The 19,614-nt window shown below is 50.4% G+C and overlaps 1 protein-coding gene across 3 annotated transcripts; it reads left to right on the top strand.

Moving 5' to 3' along the window:
• The first annotated feature begins 325 nt into the window (after positions 1 to 325).
• PHB1 (prohibitin 1) lies at positions 326 to 11,909 on the top strand. 3 transcript variants are annotated; one of them, XM_066263893.1, is made up of 8 exons: positions 368 to 395; positions 1,203 to 1,394; positions 2,128 to 2,242; positions 4,642 to 4,803; positions 7,259 to 7,401; positions 7,576 to 7,692; positions 9,850 to 9,945; positions 11,552 to 11,909. In XM_066263893.1, the coding sequence occupies exons 3-8, from the start codon at positions 2,155 to 2,157 to the stop codon at positions 11,762 to 11,764; spliced, it is 819 nt and encodes a 272-aa protein (XP_066119990.1). In that variant the 5' UTR covers positions 368 to 395; positions 1,203 to 1,394; positions 2,128 to 2,154; the 3' UTR covers positions 11,765 to 11,909. The 3 variants fall into 3 exon arrangements, with proteins under 3 accessions (XP_066119989.1, XP_066119990.1, XP_066119991.1); XM_066263892.1 differs by lacking the exon at positions 1,203 to 1,394 and having other exon boundaries at positions 326 to 395; XM_066263894.1 differs by lacking the exons at positions 368 to 395; positions 1,203 to 1,394 and adding an exon at positions 403 to 564.
• Positions 11,910 to 19,614: the final 7,705 nt, after the last annotated feature.

Genomic DNA, 19,614 nt, shown 5'->3' with positions numbered 1-19,614 from the left:
CCGGTAACGGTCCACAGTCCGGGGGTTGGGGACCACTGTTATATAGGACCCATCTCCCTGGAGGTTCTAGCATCAATAAGCACGTGCATTTATCGTCCAACAAACTACAACCCCCAAAAGGCTTTGCGGTAGCCTCTTCTGCTTTTGCCACCAAAGAGAAAAGGGTTTCCAATTAGAGTCAGCCTTTGCATGGCTTTTTGGGAATTGTAGTTCACCTGAGAAGAGCCGGGAACCAGGGTAAGGTTGAAAGTCACTCTTCCCAGAACGCACAGCGCTATTCCTGGCCAATCATGGGTGCGGATCTTGGAAAGGGGCGGGGAAGAAAGGAGGAGCTGCCTAGCGCGTGCGCACTATGTGTCGCTGGGGAATTCATGTGGAGGTCAGAGTGGAAGCAGGTGAGAGTGGAGGGGTTCGGCCGTGGTCCGCTTCTGTGCAATTCTGCAGCCCCTCTCTGCACTCCTATTCGCAGTTTGGACTAGCACCGTGCATGCGTGGGTCCGTCTTGTGTAAAAGGGGAAATGGATTGAGCCCAGGACGTGCCTGGAGTTGCGTAGAGTAAGGGAGGTGTGTATGGGGGCAGGGTGAGGAATAATACAGAAGCTATTAGAAATGGGAAGGCTGAGTTGAATGGTAAGGGCAGGTTGTCTTGGCCTTGGGAAAGAAATATTTAAATGCACGAGGAGAGATCAAGGTAGTCTCAGGAGTTACGATCTGGGAAGGAAAGGTGGAGGATTTGAGACTGAAGTGGACGACGACCATGGGGCGGGGCATTAGTTAAGTGCCTGAGTGGTTTCTACATACGTAGTTAGGGCAACCGAGCTCCCTCGCGCCCCGCCTCAGCCCTACCTTCCCACTTACTCTGAGTTATATTGGACCCAGAATGTCACCCAGCTCTTGCTTCCATTCTTAATACCTGATGTTGAGAAGCCGTATGATGAAGAGTTACGCTGTGCCTTCTAGAATTAGACCTCTAGGCCTGACCTGTGGTGGGGCAGTGGATAAAGCATCGACCTGGAAATGCTGAGGTCACCGGTTCAAAACCCTGGGCTTGCCTGGTCAAGGCACATATGGGAGTTGATGCTTCCAGCTCCTCCCCCCTGTCTCTCTCTCTCTCTCTCTCTCTCTCCTCTCTAAAATAAATAAATAAATAAATAAAAATTAGAATTAGACCTCTAGGTTCTAATCTTTTTTTTTTTTTACAGGGACAGAGAGAGTCAAAGAGAGGGATAGATAGGGACAGACAGGAATAGAGAGAGTTGATAAGCATCAATCATCAGTTTTTCGTTGCGAGACCTTAGTTGTTCATTGATTGCTTTCTCATATGTGCCTTGACTGCGGGCCTTCAGCAGACCGAGTAACCCCTTGCTCGAGCCAGCGACCCTGGGTCCAAGCTGGTGAGGTTTTTTTTTTTTTCTGTTTGTTTTTTTTCCTCAAGCCAGATGAGCCCGCGCTCAAGCTGGTGACCTCGGGGTCTCGAACCTGGGTCCTTCCGCATCCCAGTCCGACACTCTATCCACTGCGCCACTGCCTGGTCAGGCTAGGTTCTAATCTTGATTCTGCCATTTAATAGCTGTGTGATCTTGGGCTCCTCGTGTAACCTCAGTGTGTGACTCAGTTTCCTCGTCTATAATAATCTGCGTCAGGGGTTGGTGTGAGGAAGAAATAAATCGCAGTTCAGTGACTGTCTGATATAAAGGTTAGCTATTGTTATTTTTGCCGTGGGAATCATAATTAGCACATTCTTTTGAGTTATTTTTCCAAGCCAAAATTGCACAGAACTATCCACACAGCCTCTCCCAGTGGCCTGCTAGTCCAGAAAATGAGATGATGGTTTAGTGTGTGGCTAAGTTCCCTGCAGGTATCAAGCCCATGCCTGGGTCCCGTTTTTGAACCAGGTTCTCCAGACCTCTTTTCTTAAGTGGTAGGAAAAGAAAAGAACAAAAGGATTGATAATACATTTTTTCCAGCTTTAGTGTTATTCATTGTTTTTTCAGTGGATAATTTCAAGTTCTTAGGAATGGAGAAGTAAATAGCCAGCTTGAGAATTGAATACAGCATGACAGAGAGGGCATTCTCTGAGTATTTTGGGATCAAGTTTTCTTGTTTCTTTTGTTTTTACCCTCTCAGGTGTGAGTGGGTCCAGCTGAAGGAGACATGGCTGCCAAAGTGTTTGAATCCATTGGCAAGTTTGGCCTGGCCTTGGCCGTCGCAGGAGGCGTGGTGAATTCTGCCTTGTATAATGGTGAGGCTCCTTGGCTGGAGGGTTTCTGTTGGTCTGCACAGCCCATGGGACATTCCTGATGGTAGCACTGCTGTCTGTGAATGTGTTTGAAACCACAGACCTCCTGCATGTGCCCACCAGGGGGCGATGCTCTGCCCATCTGGGGCATTGCTCTATTGCAGGGGTCAGGAAACTGTGGCTCGCAAGCCAGATGTGGCTCTTTTGATGGCTGCCTCTGGCTCGCAGATAAATCTTTAATAAAAAAAATAATAATAACATTCTCATGTATTACAATCCATTCATTTCCTACTGCTCATGTTCATGGTTGCGGGTGGCTGGAGCCAATCACAGCTGTCCTCCGGGACAACACCACATTTTTATTGATAATGCGTAACGTACATGGGTCGTTGTATGGCTCTCACGGAATTACATTTTAAAATATGTGGCATTCATGGCTCTCTTAGCCAAAAAGTTTCCCGACCCCTTCTCTTTTGCAACCGGAGCCATTCTAGCACCTGAGGTGGAGGCCGTAGAGCCATCCTCAGCGTCCAGGCCAACTTTGCTCCAATGCCAACCTGGCTGCAGGAGAGGAAGAGAGAGATGGAGAGGAAGGAGAGGGGGAAGGGTAGAGAAGCAGATGGATGCTTCTCCTGTGTGCCCTGGCCAGGAATTGAACCCGAGACTTCCACATGCCGGGCTGATGCTCCACCACTCAGCCAACTGGCCAGGGCTTTTTTATTCTATTCTTAAACTTTTTTTGTTCATTTATTTTTTCCTGACCTGTAGTGGTACAGTGGATAAAGTGGGTTCAAAATCTCAGGCTTTGGCCTGTGGCAGTGCAATAGTTAGAGCATCGACCTGGAATGCTGAGGCCACCGGTTCGAAGCCCTGGGCTTGCCTGGTCAAGGCACATACAACAAGCAGCAAGCAAGCAATGAACAAGTAAAAGTGAAGCAACTATGAATTGATACTTCTCATCCCTACCCCTCTGTAAAATCAATAAATCTTTAAAAGAAAAAGAAACCCAGGCATACCTGGTCAAGGCACCTATGAGAAGCAATTATGAGTTGATGCTTCCTGCTCTTTCTCTCTCGTTTTTATTTATTGATTTTAGAGAGGGGGACAGAGAGAAATATCTATTTGTCATTCCACTCATTCACGCATCTGCTGGTTGATTTCTGTATGTGCCTCAACTGGGGATCGAACCTACAACCTTGGCATGTGAGGACAATGCTTCAACCAACTGAGCTACCCGGCCAGGGCAGAGCCCCTGTTCTTTGGGCCATAGGTTCTCTTAGAGCCTTTATTCCCAAGGAGCCTCCCAGCCAGTTGCCAGTTGGATGTTGCCAGCTGCTCTGGTTCGTTTGAAGTGGTGCCGCCCACCCAAACGCTGCAGCAGGCTGTCGGGCATTCCCTGGCCAGCTGCAACGGAGCTCTCCTTCGTCTCTGCTGCCTGTGTGTGGAGTAACGCAGCAAGACCTTTACACCTGTGCTGACCTTATTCTAAGCAGGAGCTTTTGCTCTGCTGCAGTTGGGTCACTGAGGAGAAAGTCTCTTTGAGATGCACTGTCTGGCTGTTAACAGTGTGACGGGGGTTAAGTTGGCTTTTCTTCCGCTTTGCTGTGGACCTGAGGCAAGTCACAGCTTCTCTCACTGGTCGTGCAGTGAGATTGAACTAGTTTTTCTCTAAGAGCCCCTCCAGCTTTCACTGTTGGAAAGCCACAGTAGATGGACTCACCTTATGTGTGGCATATGTGATGTGTGGCAAGAGGAGAATTCATTTCAGAGTGAAGGAATTTGGACCAACGGTAATGTCCATAAAGCAGTTGATCAGAAAAGCCTGCTTGGCTTACGGGGCACAACTTTCTGCTCATCTTTCTGGCCTCCTCTGCATAACTAGACGGTAATCGTCATCACCAACTTCTCTCTGAATCAGCAAGACAGCTCTACAGCGCCTTGAAACCTTGGAGGAGACAAGCTATTGGAAAGAAAGAGGGGGACCTTGCAAGTTTCAGGATTCTCCTATGGGGGTGCTGTTTCTGGGAACCCTAGGTTGAATTTGAACCAGGTTGGACAGTGGTAACAGGGAGGACATTGGGAGTTTTAGAAGTTTTGGGAGGGTTTCTGGAAATGTGTTGATGGGAGTTTGGGGAAGGGGTGGCTAATCAGAAACTCGGCAGCCAGTTGTTTCAAGGAGAAGTGGTGCTGAGGAATAGATCCTGTTACCCAAGTCCTTGGGAGGAGTCCGCTTGGTTCCATAGCTGTTTAGAAGCCTCCAGAGACCAGAAGTGTGGGAAGATGGAGCAGGAGAGGGGAGACTTGATAACTGAGCAGAAGACACCAAGGATCTTTCAAGGGCCTATTCTTTTGGTGAAAGGGTGAGGGGATTTTTCTGACCCATTGTTATCCTCCATTCCTAGTGGACGCTGGGCACAGAGCTGTCATCTTTGACCGGTTCCGTGGAGTGCAAGACATCGTGGTAGGGGAAGGGACTCACTTTCTCATCCCTTGGGTACAAAAACCAATTATCTTTGACTGCCGCTCTCGACCACGCAACGTGCCGGTGATCACTGGTAGCAAAGGTGAGTCTCGCCTGTGGGTTGGGGAGAGAGGGTGGAAGGGGTGCGGTGGGATCCAGAAGGGGTTGAACTGCATGTGAGAATTCCTAGCATATTTTCCCCGGAGAGTGGTACATGGAGTCACAGGAAGAAATGCATACTGAAGGTACACACACAGACAACCGCACAAATTTAAAGAAAAGATCTGTTTCAAGAGTTATAGAGTGATCTGATTGTAAAGAAATCTGAGTACGCCTTTGCTTCCTCAGTTGACTCTCCCCATTGGTTCTTGCTCCCCAGAGTGACTACATAAACCCGTCTCTGGTGGTGCTGTGGCCTCCGCAGCTGACTGACCCTCTGCCGTACTTTCCAAGGCCCTTGGATTGTTATCTCACAGGCCGAGAACCACGTCCCTGAGAGCCGTCCTCTGGTGTCCAACACACAGCGGATTCTAGTTGGAGCCTAAAATGAGTCCTGTCACTCTTCTCCCCCCCGAACCCCGTCCTATACACAGAAGTGCTCAGGCAGTGGAGGGAGTAGCAGGTGCCAGTTCAGCAAGAGAACAGGGTCACGTGGATGTTGGCTTATCGTCTCACTAATGCTGGATGCTGTCAGTGCTGTTCCTCAGCAGATGTTCGCCTACTGGGACAGTGCCAGGCTCTGTGGTGCGCAGGGCAGTGGGGGGAGTTCCGAGATGACTGGAGCAGGGTCCTTCAGGAGCTCTGTCTAGCTAGGGAGACAGAAATGTGAGCAACGGGGTATAATGTAGGGGGGTGAGCACTAGATCCGAGGTTGTACGGCGTGTCGGGAGCAGAGAGGAGAGCAGCTCGCTCACACAGGTGGCTGGGCAGGCTCCTTTGAGGGGCTTACGTCCGCACTGAGACTTTAGAGTGGGCAGTGTGTGGGCAGAGGACGGGACAGGGTAAATTGGTATGGCATAAATGTCCTGTAGCTCTGGACAAGGGAGAGAAAGGAGTCCCCCGTGCAGGGCCAGGCTAGGGTGGGGGGGTTCATTGACAAACATAAACTTTAACTTAAAAGCCTCGTTCTCAACTTCCCACCTCTGGTGTTTTTTTCTCTACTGTTGTGCAGTTGTTCTAAGGATGCATTCTGTACCTACCTTAAACTGTTGGTAGGGACTTCCCAGAGATCAGGGCCTTGTGTGTATACATTTCCCACTTCTCTTGGTGCGAGGTTCAAGACTCTATCTCATGGGTGCTGCTAGGTCCATGCTCTTAAATTTTGTTTGTTTTTTTATTTTATTTTTTACAGAGACAGAGAGTGAGTCAGAGGGATAGACAGAGACAGACAGACAAGAACGGAGAGAGATGAGAAGCATCAATCATTAGTTTTTCATTGCGCGTTGCAACACCTTAGTTGTTCATTGATTGCTTTCTCATATGTGCCTTGACTGTGGGCCTTCAGCAGACTGAGTAACCCCTTGCTCAAGCCAGCGACCTTGGGTTCAAGCTGGTGGGCTTTTTGCTCAAACCAGATGAGCCCGCGCTCAAGCTGGCGACCTCGAGGTCTTGAACCTGGGTCCTCTGCATCCCAGTCCGACACTCTATTCACTGCGCCACCGCCTGGTCAGGCAATTTGGTTTTTTTGATTGATTTTAGAGAGACAAGAGGGGGGAGAGAGTGGGGGAAGCATTCGTTTGTTGTTACACTTAGTTTTGCATTTATTGGTCACTTCCTGTATGTGCCCTGACTGGGGATCGAACCCACAACCTTGGTGTTTTGGGACGATGCTCTAACCGACTGAACTAACAGTCCGTGGCCTTGATCCGAATTCTTGGTGACGGCAAGCAATCTGTGGTAGTGCTTTAGCTGAGCAGGCCTGAATTGTCAAGGGAAGCTGTGTTTCCCTCCCTGGGTCCTTTGGGCCAGGTAGTGAGAAGTGGGCTGTGGGCGATTCTGACAGCCTCTTACAGCTGTTGCACTTGACCGTGCTCTATGGCTGTTTTCTCTGTCAGTATCCCCCCCTGGGCCTGGAAGGCAGATGACATCCCCATTCTTACAGAACTGAGTTGCGATTGGCTAACGCTTAGTGAAGTCAGACAGTTAGTAAACAGCAGAGTGGGACTGCAGCCCAGGCCTTTGGACTGTTGGTCCAATCCAAAGTGGACTGTTTCTGCCGAGCCCACGGTGACCTCGCCAAAGCGTGCTCCTGACATGGGCCACATTCGCCAGGCCCTGGAAAGGCCTCACCCTAGAATTCTTGTCCTTGCCCTGTTTTCTTAAAACGTTCAGTGTTCTAAACACCCCATGTCTGATTTGTTTATATGAGGGGCTTCCGGGACCTACTGAAAAGCCGTCATCACCAGAAACCTGTAAGAAGTTCCTAATTGGTGTTCAGCTGGGCTCTCGGCCGAGGCAACCGTGCATCCATTGTAACAAAGATGGGGTAGGAGGTCCTATAGAAGGCCATGTTAGTTCTTTTGTGTTTAACTCCAGCATTTGTCCCGTCACGCCCAAAGATTTACAGAACGTCAACATCACCCTGCGCATCCTCTTCCGCCCGGTGGCCAGCCAGCTTCCCCGCATCTACACCAGCATCGGGGAGGACTACGACGAGCGCGTGCTGCCGTCCATCACCACGGAGATCCTCAAGTCAGTGGTGGTGAGTGCCCGGGGCCTCCGCCTCCAGCCGGGAGTGCGGCCCCCAGTGATCACGAGGTGGCAGGAGGAGCTTGGGGGGGGGGGTTGGGGTTGGGATGTGGCTGGCAGTTTCCTGGTTCCCTTTCTGCCCCCTCGTCGTCCTGACACTGGCCCCTCTGCCCTCCCTTGGAACCAGGCTCGCTTTGACGCTGGAGAACTCATCACCCAGAGAGAGCTGGTCTCCAGGCAGGTGAGCGACGATCTTACGGAGCGAGCTGCAACCTTCGGGCTCATCCTGGATGACGTGTCCTTGGTAAGGGCCTTGGGGAGCCTGCAGGGAGGGCCCAGGCTCGCTGAGGTGCCTGGCTCCCTTTCTGGGTACACGCTCTAAGGGCCTCCTCCCACTTCCCTAGACGTGAGACTGGGAAGCATGAAACGTTGACAGTCTGAAGCCCTCTCCTCGGGCTTGTTTTCAGTCAGGGGCTCTTTTATCTCACCTCTGCCACACGTTTTTCTTTTGACATCTGGCCCTACCCGCGGGGGTAACCTAACCTTGAGTTTTTCCAATCCCCAAACTGTGACTGTTCCCCAGAGCTCCCCAGGAAGTGAGGCCTTGTTAACCCTGCTTGACACAGGAAGAGGCTGGCGGGGGCGAGCAGGGAACTGCCCAGCCTTTCTCCCTAGTGCGGACCTCCCAGCCTGACCCGTGGGAGTTCCCTAACACGGGCCTGGATCTCAGTGAAGTGAGCTCTGGGAACTCCCTGTGAAAGGTGACAGAGTGTGAATGAATGCTTCTGTTCCCCAGAGCCTGGCATGGGGGGCTAGGGACATCTCTGAGGCCTGAGGTAGGCTCTTGAGACTGCATATCTGTATATTGCCATGACACTGAATGCCATAACTCAGACGGAAAGCAATACAGACGGGATAGCATTTCAGATCGAGGAGGTGAGGGGAAGGGTTATGTTTCTAGATTCGGTGGGAAAATCGTTTGGAGTGATTTGTTCAGGTAGTGAGGTAGAGCGTTTCCTGTTCAGCTCTCCTGTGCCTCGCTAGGGAAAGGCACCGTTTCCCCCGCAGCTGTTTAAACAGTCACACTCTACATGACACCCATTGCTCGCTGCGGGGCACGGCCCCACCTGCATCAATAGCCTGCGGCAGTTGCCGGCGGTGGAAGGGCTTGTGGGCTCCCTCTACTGGCAATATTCCAGGCTGCAGCCATTTAGCTGCTCAGACCAGAAATTCCACTGTTAACCTGAGCACCTTGGCTGTGAGCAAACGCTAAGTAAAAACCTAAGGAGAAGCTTGGCGTTTTGCTAGACTTTAACCACATACTCCTTTCTGGGGAAATGTGGGCTGACCACAAGAAACCGTATCTAAGAGGTGTGAGAAGAAAATGAGATTTCGTGGGGAATTTGCTGCCCTTGGCTGGCCCTCTCAGAGAGAAATTTCATTCCTTAATTGCACATTTCATTTTTCATCTCTCAAGATAGTATTGTCTTCCCCAAACTTTGAACGAGGGTCCAGAAATGGAGCCGCCTAAGTAGAGTAGCTGCAGTAAGTTCTGGAAGGCAGTGGGACTAGAATTTACTCATCAGGAGGAATTTTGAGCTACTGATGTTTTTATATAAAAGAGGTTGGGAGAGTGGAAGAGGAAGTAAAACAAATAGAATTTGATAGCAAAACCAATGCTACTTTTCCCTTGATTTCTTCTTTCTGAATGAAAAGCGGGATCAGTAAATCATCTCAGAATGCATTAGGCATTCTGAGATCTGTTCCCATTGCACGGTCGTTAGCGGCAGTCACTTCAGCCAAGTCTCAGTTATTTATGTTATTAGGGAAGGTCTAGGGATAAACATAATTTTAAACTCTCATCTTAAGCGATAGCTTTACCTGCCTTCTCCATATTTTAAACCCTTTACCAGAAGAACTGACACCAGGAATACCATGATTTGCAATCCACATTCTCCCCTCTTCCTGTGGGGGCTGGAGGTGCTGTTAGAAAGGGGACTGGTTAACCCATAAGCACGCAGCATCGGGCTGAGTCCCTGAGAACCAGCTGCATCCCTCACTTTCGGGCTCAGTTTTCCATCTGGCCTCCCTGGGGGGCTTCAAACAGGCCATCAAAGGGCCTTGGAAGAGCACTGTCAGTGGTGGGGGTCCTGGAGCCCGTAGGTCTCCACCCCTAGGGAGGTGGTAAGTTGAGTCAGTACCTTCGGTGCCTGTGGGCTGTTTGCTAGTTGAGATCGCCTCACCGAGGGTGACAGCAGGCTGCATGGGAGCAACCGGGCAGCCGAGGACTGGGTGTAAACACAGTTTGGACACAGATACTAGGTGGAAGAGTCTGGCCTCGCAGTTCCTCCAGCTGCTGGAGCCATTCCTGGGCTTTTCCTCCCGTCGGCCGTGGGGCCCTCACAGCCACGCTGTCTTAGCAATTACACCGCCTCATCTCGTGCTCACTCTCTCCCTTTAGACGCATCTGACCTTCGGGAAGGAGTTCACAGAAGCAGTAGAAGCCAAACAGGTGGCCCAGCAGGAAGCAGAGAGGGCCAGATTCGTGGTGGAAAAGGTGAGTGTTCAACCAGATGGCAGGAGCCTCTTGTCCCTTTCTCCTGAGCTCAGCCTCCCCATTAGCTGGGTGGCCTGGAAATTCATCATCTGTCATCTCTTCTTCCGGGATCATTGGAAGGGGATTGAAGGGACCGTGCTCCTGCAATTGGTTCCAGAGTCTTTGGGGGCCAATCAGGGATATGTGAAGTTCTGTTCCTAAATCACCGAAGGGTCTTTTTTTTCCCCACTTCTCTAAGATCAAAAACACTTCCTACAAATAAAAATGTTTCTCCTGGAATATTTTCAGCTTCGCTGAGAAGTCATTTTTAACCCTAGTTACACAGTGAAAGCTGACAGCAAAAGGGATCAAACGTTGAGCCAGATGCGCTATCGTCACTGGATTTTTTCAAACGCTAACTCCCTCCAGATGTGCCCGCGCGGTGGACACAGAATGCTTGCGCAGCAGGCCGGTCTTCTGGTGCCTGCGAAGGCGCATTTACTCCTTGCTGTCCCCTTCTTCCCACCGCTGATTCTCCTGAATTGGTACTCGAATCCAGCGATTTTCGGCCGGTATGAGCAAGAATTTTAAGACGTGCAGTGCTTATTTGGTCAGGGGCGCTGACCTCTTTTCCCTTAGGTTGTCAAATTAAAAAATGACAACAGCCAACGCAACAATAGCCATCCAGTGTGAGTGAATCAAATTTATACCTTTATTTATTTATTTAGTCAAATTGACCCCCCCCCCAATTTTTTTTTTGGTGTGCTGCAGAATTTTAGTAATTAGCTTATGTTTGCCATGAGATGAAAAAGGTTGAAAATCACTCTAATCCGACATCCCTTAGTCCTTAAAAATCAGGGGAAAAGGGAGAGGCTGGTGGCCAGCATTTCATTGTAGAGAATGTACACTCTAGGAGCAGGGACCTTTTTTTGCTTTATGTAAAACTGCCTGTCTTCAGAGCCCAGAAAATGTCTTCAGACTGTTCCTGAGGATACTAGCTGCTCAGTAAACATTTGTTGAGTGAACAGTCACAGAGCCTAGCAGTTTCAAAATTGTGTTAATTTTATTGGCCTGTTCCTATACTCCTCCCACGCTGCAGGTACAGGTGAATTGATGTGAGCACGCAGACCCTAGGAGGCCTCATTCTGGGTGCCTGGGTTGTGGGCGGGGAACCATGTTAGCTCACAGGGAACTCTGGGAGTGTCACATATGCTTGTTGCTTCTGCAGAGCTGTAGCGACTCTGGTTTTGGTGGAAGTCACTTCGACCCGGGATTAGAGAGGAAGATGAGCCTGAGGGTTGATGTACCTTTCTCTCCTGTTTCCTTGGCCGGGGATGCTCAGAATAACATGGCCGGACTAGGTTGCTATTCATGTTAGTGAAGACTTAGAAATAGGACAGCTATTTATGCAGCCGGCAGAATGTATCCCTGCAGTGATGTGATGTGGGTGGGACAGGACAGGAGAGGATTGGGTGGGTGTGGACAGTGCTTGTTGACCCCATCGAGAGGAGGAAACAGTTTCCAGAGGTCGGTCCTTCAGGAACCAGGGAAGGTGCCTTTGAGGCTCCGCCTGCCCTCCAATGCCCTGAGGTGTGATCTTGGTCTCTCTCCACTTCCTCTGCCTTAGGCCGAGCAGCAGAAGAAGGCAGCCATCATCTCTGCTGAGGGCGATTCCAAGGCCGCCGAGCTGATCGCCAACTCGCTGGCGACCGCAGGCGACGGCCTGATTGAGCTGCGCAAGCTGGAAGCCGCGGAGGACATCGCGTACCAGCTCTCGCGCTCGCGGAACATCACGTACCTGCCGTCCGGGCAGTCAGTGCTCCTCCAGCTGCCGCAGTGAGGCCTGCCCTGACCGCCCCCTGCGGCCCTGCGGGCCGCAGCCCCGAGGGTCCTCGGCATCGCCACCCTTCTGCCCCCTGCCCCAGAATCACTGTGACATTTCATGATTGGCTTAAAGTGAAGGAAATAAAAGTAAAATCACGTCAGATCTCTAATTACTCTTATCAGATGAAACTCTCTTCTCATTTCTACCCATCTTTTTTTTTTTCACCTCCCTCCCTACCAAGAATTGCCAAGTGCCTGCACAGACCAGCTTGACTCTCGTCTTTGGGGCCTGGGCACTGGTGATTGGCAGAAGAAAAGCGGGGCCGTGCGTGATGTGTGGGGAGCGCAGCTGTCAGCCTGAGTAGCCTTGTGGTCCCCAACCCCCATTGCAGACTTGAAGGTGGCACCCGGCTGCACTGAGATGCACGCCTCCGTTTTTCCCAGCAGTTGCTGCACAGACCCAGCTGAGGCGGTGCTGAGAGGGTCAGAGGGGAAGTGGTCAATCTCTTACGGTAAGGTTGCCTCTCTTTAACTCGGGGGCCAGCGGAAGCAGGTGTGCACAAACAGCACGGATTGAAGAATTCTACCCCCGTGAAGGTGGGTGGGCTTAATTTGCTGCCCCCCAAGGGTCCTAAAATGGATGGACTTGGACTGGGAGCGAGTCAGCCTGGACTGAGATGTGAGTCCGGGGGAAGACTTCCTCTCCACCCCCCACCTTGGTGTCTCTCCAATACCCAGTGGAATTCCGTCTTGAAGGATTGCATCCTGTCGGGGCCGAGCGTGCCTGCCAAGGACGTATGCATCCTGCGTTCCTGGCCCTCGTCCCGAGGCTGCCCTTCTACGGGGCTCTGCGCCTGGGCTTTGAAGGAAACGACCATGGGAAGAAAACAAATGCGTGTAAACTGCTGTCAATAAATGCTACCCAGACCTTCCAGCTCGGTCTTCTGAGTTTGTTCTTTGGTTTGTGGGAGCCATGGGATCTGAACAGAGTGTTCTAGCAGGTTTTGTGTGCACATGTGTGTATCGCCAGCTGGGACAAAATCTCCAGCAAGGCAGAAAACGCGTGAGCTTCAGAAAACAGTTGTGTTCCAGACCCATCCCCACCGGAACCGATTTTCAGTGGTATTATTAGGTGAGGTTTGTCATGAGATGGGCTCTTAGTGGGTGCCGGTGAGTGGAGGTCATTAACTCTCCTGTGGCTTTGGTACCACTGCTAACTGGGAGCTGCAGGCCTGCCCACCAACTGTCAGCGGCATTCCCCTGACAAGGGAAGTGGCTGACAAAATACATGTGTGTGACAGCCCTCGATGTGCTCTAGTTTGATTTTTATGTACATTAGATGGCTTCTGCTGTGGGTTTATTTTGCTTTGATGTAGAAATGAGCTTGGAGAAGGCCATGGTTATGCATGCGGGATGGGGGAGGGAAAGCAGAATGATGGAGAGGTGAGCCGGGCCCCTCACCCCCCTCCAAGCCCTTCAGGAACAGAGTGGAAACGAGCGTGCTCACATTGACTGCTTTCACCTCTGCTCTCAGTTTAACCCCTGGGCCCAGCACCTGGTCGTGGCGGGGATCCCTGACTTCCATTCTGCATTTCCTCTTTTAAGTGATGAGGCCAGCTGTCCGCTGAGAGAGATGGGGGAGATGCATGGATTTGGAATGGGTCTGGGGACTGAGTTCTCCCATCCCTGCACGCCGCTCCCCTCCCAGGGCCTCAGCAGAAAGAAGCCCTTCCCATCCTCCCCGCAGACACGTGTGCACAGGGCTCCTGACCCTCCGCTGAACCTCAAACCCCCCACCACGGCTTCGTCCTGCTGGGTACTCCCACCAGCCTCCCATCCAGCCCATCTCCCCACCTACCTCCCCAGCACCATTTATCTCAGGATGTCTCTTCTTACTTTTGTGTTTTTACAGTAAGAATAGCAAGGCCTGGCCCTGGCTGGATAGCTCAGCTGGTTAGAGCATCTTCCCGAAATGCAGAGGTTGCTGGTTCGATTCCCTGTCAGGGCACATACAGGAACAGATTAATGTTCCTCTCTCTCTCTCCCTCCCATCCTCTCTCGCTAAAATCAGTAAATAAAAATTTAAATAAAAAAAAATAAAAAGGAATAGCAAGGCCTGCATGTGATGAGGTGCCTGAACTCCAAACACATTCAAGACTGAAGCAGAAAGGGCGTAATTCTTAAATAGGTTCCAGGCCAGCTTTCGGTGCAGCTGTCCTCCTTTCCTGCCGTTTATGGCTTTGGACACCCTTCTGGGGGGTGAGGGCAGGGGGCTCTTCTCTTCCCCGGTACCATTTTAAAAGAGCAGTTGTGTTTCTTCCATTCGATGGGCTGGGAGATTGGGTTTCATGCCCCAGGTGTCCACAGGGAGCCCCGCACCGCTTCTGGGCTCCTCTGCCTCCAGTCAGTCCTTCCGCAGTCCGGCCGGACTCCTGCTGGTTTTGCTGTTAGTCTCCCTGCCCGGGCTGGTGCCAGTGGCAGCCTGGGGGGCCTCGTTCTGCCTTGACTTCTGCCAAGTAGTAATTCTTTTCACAAATGTTCATGTCCTGTTAACTGACTGCTGAGTCCCAGAGTCCCCCGATGGCCTCTGGGTTCTTCCAGAAGCTGCCACAATGGGCCTTTATCAGCTGGGGGATTCTCTGGGCCGTGGATCAAAAGCCATGTCCTGTCCTGGGCAGGGAAGGGGCAGAGCAGGGAGGGTTTTCCTCTCCCTTTGGTCAGGCTGAATAGTTCCCTTGTTCAGGCACCAAGGGGTCGCTTACTGAGAACGCACTGGAAATGGAAAGAGACTTGACTTGGGGTGGTGAACCCACAATACAACATACAGATGATGTATTATAGAATTGTACCCCTGAAACCTACATAATGTTATTAACCAATGTCACTCCAATAAATTCAATAAAAAAATAATAAAGTTGACATAAAAAAAAACAAACAGAAGGCAGTGGACCCTGGACAGGGAGGGAAGAGAAAACCCTCAGAAGATTGCCCTTAAAATCTGGGTTTTATGGATATTCTCCCAGTGTAGACCAATGGGGGAGGCATTGTACTGTGGTCACTCCCGGGTGGGCTGATCCAAAAGACAGACAGCAACAAAGGAATATTAGTCAGACAAATCCTGTTGTAGCAAATGCTATTCCCTTTTTTTTTTTTTTTTTTTTTTTTATTTTTCTGAAGCTGGAAACGGGGAGGCAGACAGACTCCCGCATGCGCCCGACCGGGATCCACCAGGCACGCCCACCAGGGGGCGATGCTCTGCCCATCTGGGGCGTCGCTCTGTTGCGACCAGAGCCACTATAGCGCCTAGGGCAGAGGCCAAGGAGCCATCCCCAGTGCCCAGGCCATCTTTTGCTCCAATGGAGCCTCAGCTGCAGGAGGGGAAGAGAGAGACAGAGAGGAAGGAGAGGGGGAGGGGTGGAGAAGCAGATGGGTGCTTCTCCTGTGTGCCCTGGCCGGGAATCGAACCCGGGACTCCTGCACGCCAGGCCGACGCTCTACCACTGAGCCAACCGGCCAGGGCCGCAAATTCTATTCTAATACGAGATTCCAGCAATCAGCAGGGATATGTAGAAAGGACCTCCCCTGACCTTTGCCCTCCACCAGTGATTGTGGGGAAAGCAGCCCCCCCTGATTGAAAATAACCTGGGTGAGGGGTTGCAGGAGGCTGTAGCTGAATTCTCCACCTCTCCTAGGTCTTTCATTCATCCTTCTCTAAACTTCATTTTTCTAAAGTGGATCATGTTCCCTCCCCAAAAAATCTTCAGTGGACACTCCTTGCTTGCTCGATAAAATGCAAAAGTCTTGTCCTGGCACTTGAGGCCCTCGTGGTCTGGCCTCATTTTCTAGTCCAACTTTCCATTTTGCTGCTTGCCTTCACACACCTGTCTAGTGGTTCCCACAGAGTGGGGAGTGTTGTTTGAAAATGCAAGTGGAGCCTGACCTGTGGTGGCGCAGTGGATAAAGCATCGACCTGGAATGCTGAGGTCACAGGTTCAAATCCCTGGGCTTGCCTGATCAAGGCACATATGAGAAACAATTACTATCTAGTTTATGCTTCCCACTCTCTGCCCCACCCCATGCCTCTCTCTCAAACCAATAAATAAAATCTTTAAAAGAAAATGCAAGTAGAAAGGGTGTGGCTACCCGAGTTCGGGGAGCAGGAGGGGAGGTGGCAGGGATGCTGCAAGGCCTCCTTTGTACGTGACAGACTCGTGCAACAAAAACTGCCCCAAAGGTAACACCAGTAACGCCCCCACGGGAAGCACGCACCAATGATTTCCTTGTTCTTGTCTGCCTACCCCCATACTTTCACTGCGCCCCCTTGCTCAGCGCCACGTCTTCCTGGACAGCCCTTCCCCCATGTTTCACAGACTCAGATTATCCTACCCTAGCTTAAGTTCTTTCTCTTCCATAAAACTTCCCCTGAGGTCCCCTGCTGCCTTGCCTGGACTCCTTGTCCACACTCCCACGAGGCATTTAGTGCTCTCTTCATTGGGCTGTAGTTATGGGTGTGTTCTCAGTCCTACTCCACATTCCTGGAGTGCAGGACATTGACAGGATTCCACATTCTCATTCCCCTTTCCTCTTCTTTCCCTTAACGAGCCAAACATGCCTTGCGCTTGATGGGAATCGCTGAATGTTTGTTGAATGACTAGATGAAGGAATACAGAGCAGAGGGCTGAGGTGAGAATGTGGGCTGGAAGTTAAGGCCTTTGCGTTCTCCTGACACACCATTACATTAAATTACCTCAAGCTACTTTGAGTCAAGGTCCTCAGGATCCAACAGTTCAACCCTCCATTAATGTCCTACCCATACCCCAGTCTCATCACTCTTTCTCTTCATATGGCTTCTGTGTGGGGCTGTCCCCTCACTGTCACCTGCCCACAGCTCACTCTCTACTGCTTCTGCCTGGTATACTTCTCCTTTCCTCCTCCTTTAAAAAATTTTTTTTTCTTTTTTTTCAGTTATAGATGACATAATATTATATTAGTTTCAGGTGTATGACATAGCGATTAAACATTATATACTTTAAAAAGTAATCACCCTGATAAGCCCAGTACCCACCTGGTGCCATACATAGTTATTAAAATCTCTTCTCCCTTTTTCAATCCCTGTCCCAAGCCCAACTTAAGATCCCTCTTCCCCAGGAATTGACCTCTGGCTGACCTCCTCCTAGCTTTCCTTGTGTTTAAGTCTTCCTTTATAAAAAGGACGTTGGCTCTGGAACTCTGGCAACACAGGGCCTGAGAATTGAACACAAAAAAAGGCAATGACTGGGATGCTTTGGCAAGGCCTCGATGCGCAGAGCTGGAAGAAAGGAAGGCTGGAAATGTCCTGGGCTGGGGAGACCAGTTCATAGATGAAAGAAAACGCCTCTGGGTGGTGCGGAAGGAGGGAGTCTTTCCAGCACCCTCCAATCGAGCCACTTTGGGAGAGAGAGTGAGGCTGAAAGGACAAAGAGACCCTGGAGGAGCTTAGAGCTGTACACATTCTTGGAGGACAGGACAGACCACCTGGATTAGCCAGAAAAGCCGTGATTGAGGAAAAGCTTGCACTGTCTAAATTTGGCTGAATGAATGGCAAGCACTTTGGTCAGGAACTAGCAAACTATATATCGTATATATGACCCGTGGGCCAAGTATATCCTACCACTTGCTTTTTACATAACTCATGAGCTAACAATGATTTTTACCCTTTTTAATGGTTGGGAAAATATTTTTTAAAAAAGAATAATATTGTATTTTAGTATTTTAGGCCCTGGCCGGTTGGCACAGTGGTAGACCATTGGCCCAGCATGTGGATGTCCTGGGCTAAATTACCAGTCATGGCACACAGGAGAAGCAACCATCAGCTTCTTTACCCCTCCCCCTCTCCTTTCTCTCTCTTTTCCCCTCCTGCAGCCATGGCTTGATTGGAGCAAGTTGGCCCTGGGCACTAAGGATACCCCATGGCCTCACCTCAGGTGCTAAAAAATAGCTCAGTTGCCAAGCAACAGAGCAATGACCCCAGATGAGTAGAGCATCGCTAGTAGGGGGCTTGCCAGGTGAATCCTGGTCAGGCTACCTGCAAGAGTCTGTCTCTTTGCCTCCCTGCTTCTTACTTAAGAAAAGTAAAAAATAACAAAATAAAATAATATTTCATGACACGTGAACATCATATGAAATTCAAACTCAGTGTCCATAAGTGAAGTTTGCTGGAATATAGCTGTGCCCTTTACACTACAGTGGTGGAGATGACTAGTTACAACAGAGACCACATGTCCTGCAAAGCCTCTAGTGTTTACTGTCTGTGACTTGACGAACGTCTGCTGACCCCTGACTTAGAGGACTAGATAGCCGTGGAGAAGAAGGGGAAGAACCCTGGAATCTGGAAGTCTCTGACACCAAGAAAGGCTTAGAGCTTTAAGTCAGATTCTATGCAGTTGTCATCAGAGTCCTTGATTGTGGCCAAGCCTATGGTGATCTGGGAAGCAAGGTCACACTGAGGCCCTAGATTTTTTAAAAATTTTGTATTTATTGATTTTATTGAGAGAGGAAGGGATAGAGACAGAGACAGAAAAATCGATCTGTTTCTGTATGTGCCTTGGCCAGGGATCAAACCAGCAACTTCTGCACTTGGGAACAATGCTCTATCCAACCGAGCTATCTGGTCAGGGTGAGGCCCTCGACTGATAACATATAATAGCTGCTGTCTTCAGTGGCTTGTACACGTTTCTGAATTAGGCAGAAGGTGGAAATGGACGTAGCAAACAGGTGGGAATTAGGAAGGAAGAACCCGATGGTTCTACAAGGTCTGAGGATCTCCAGGCCTGGGGTAAAACCACTTTTCTTTCCCACTCCTCTGCCCTCCAGGACTGCCCGTCTAAAGCCAGGGGAGACCACAGCTGGAAAAGGGAGCCCCGTTCATTGATGACTCCCAGAAATGGGGCCTTGGGTAACTTTAGCCTCAGGGCTGAAGAGTCTCTGGGTTAAGACCTTGTCCACCCAGCCTGACCAGGTGGTGGCACAGTGGATAGAGCGTCGGACTGGGATGCGGAGGACCCAGGTTCGAGATCCCGAGGTTGCCAGCTTGAGCGCGGGCTCATCTGGTTACAGCAAGGCTCACCAGCTTGAACCCAAGGTCGCTGGCTCGAGCAAGGGGTTACTCAGTCTGCTGTAGCCCCACGGTCAAGGCACATATGAGAAAGCAATCAATGAACAGCTAAAGTGCCACAATGAGAAACTGATGACTGATGCTTCTCATCTCTCTCTGTTCCTGTCTGTCTGTCCCTATCTATCCCTCTCTCTGACTTTCTCTCTGTCTCTGTAAAAAAAATAAAAATAAAAGACCTTGTCCACCCTGGAGATGACGTGAGACCCCAAAAACCTACAGGTGCTCCTCATTGTGGATTGTGCCAAATCTAATCTCTGCCAAGCATTTGAGAACAGATGAGCTTGCCATCTTTGGCTGGCAACTGCTTCTTCTCCTTGCTTGCCTGTACCAGCCTCTCTGTGTGAAATGCCATTTCCCCCTCTGTGTCCTCACCCCTCCTCTCCTCAAGGTCCTTCCAACACTCACTTCCTTCAGGGCTCCTTTCCTGTTTGACTCCAGCCCCACTGAAATCACAGCAGCAAGAACTGAGCAAGAGGCTTTCGGATCCTCAAGAATAACCCCTTCATTTGGGTGAGGAGAGTGAGGACACTTGCCCAACGTCACACAGGATGCAGGCAGCAACACCAAGGGTGGAATCCTGGTCCCCAGACACTCTGTTCTGTGCTATTTCTTTATTTTTTCTTTTTAATATTTATTTATTGATTTCAGTGAGAGAGGCAGGGAGAGAGGGAGAGAGAGAGAGAGAGAGAGAGAGAGAGAGAGAGAGAAGGAGG

The sequence above is a fragment of the Saccopteryx bilineata genome, chromosome 2 (assembly GCF_036850765.1).
Source record: "Saccopteryx bilineata isolate mSacBil1 chromosome 2, mSacBil1_pri_phased_curated, whole genome shotgun sequence".
Lineage (NCBI taxonomy): Eukaryota > Metazoa > Chordata > Mammalia > Chiroptera > Emballonuridae > Saccopteryx > Saccopteryx bilineata.
Note: the sequence above shows the minus strand (reverse complement) of the source record. Positions and strands in the feature narration are given on the sequence as shown.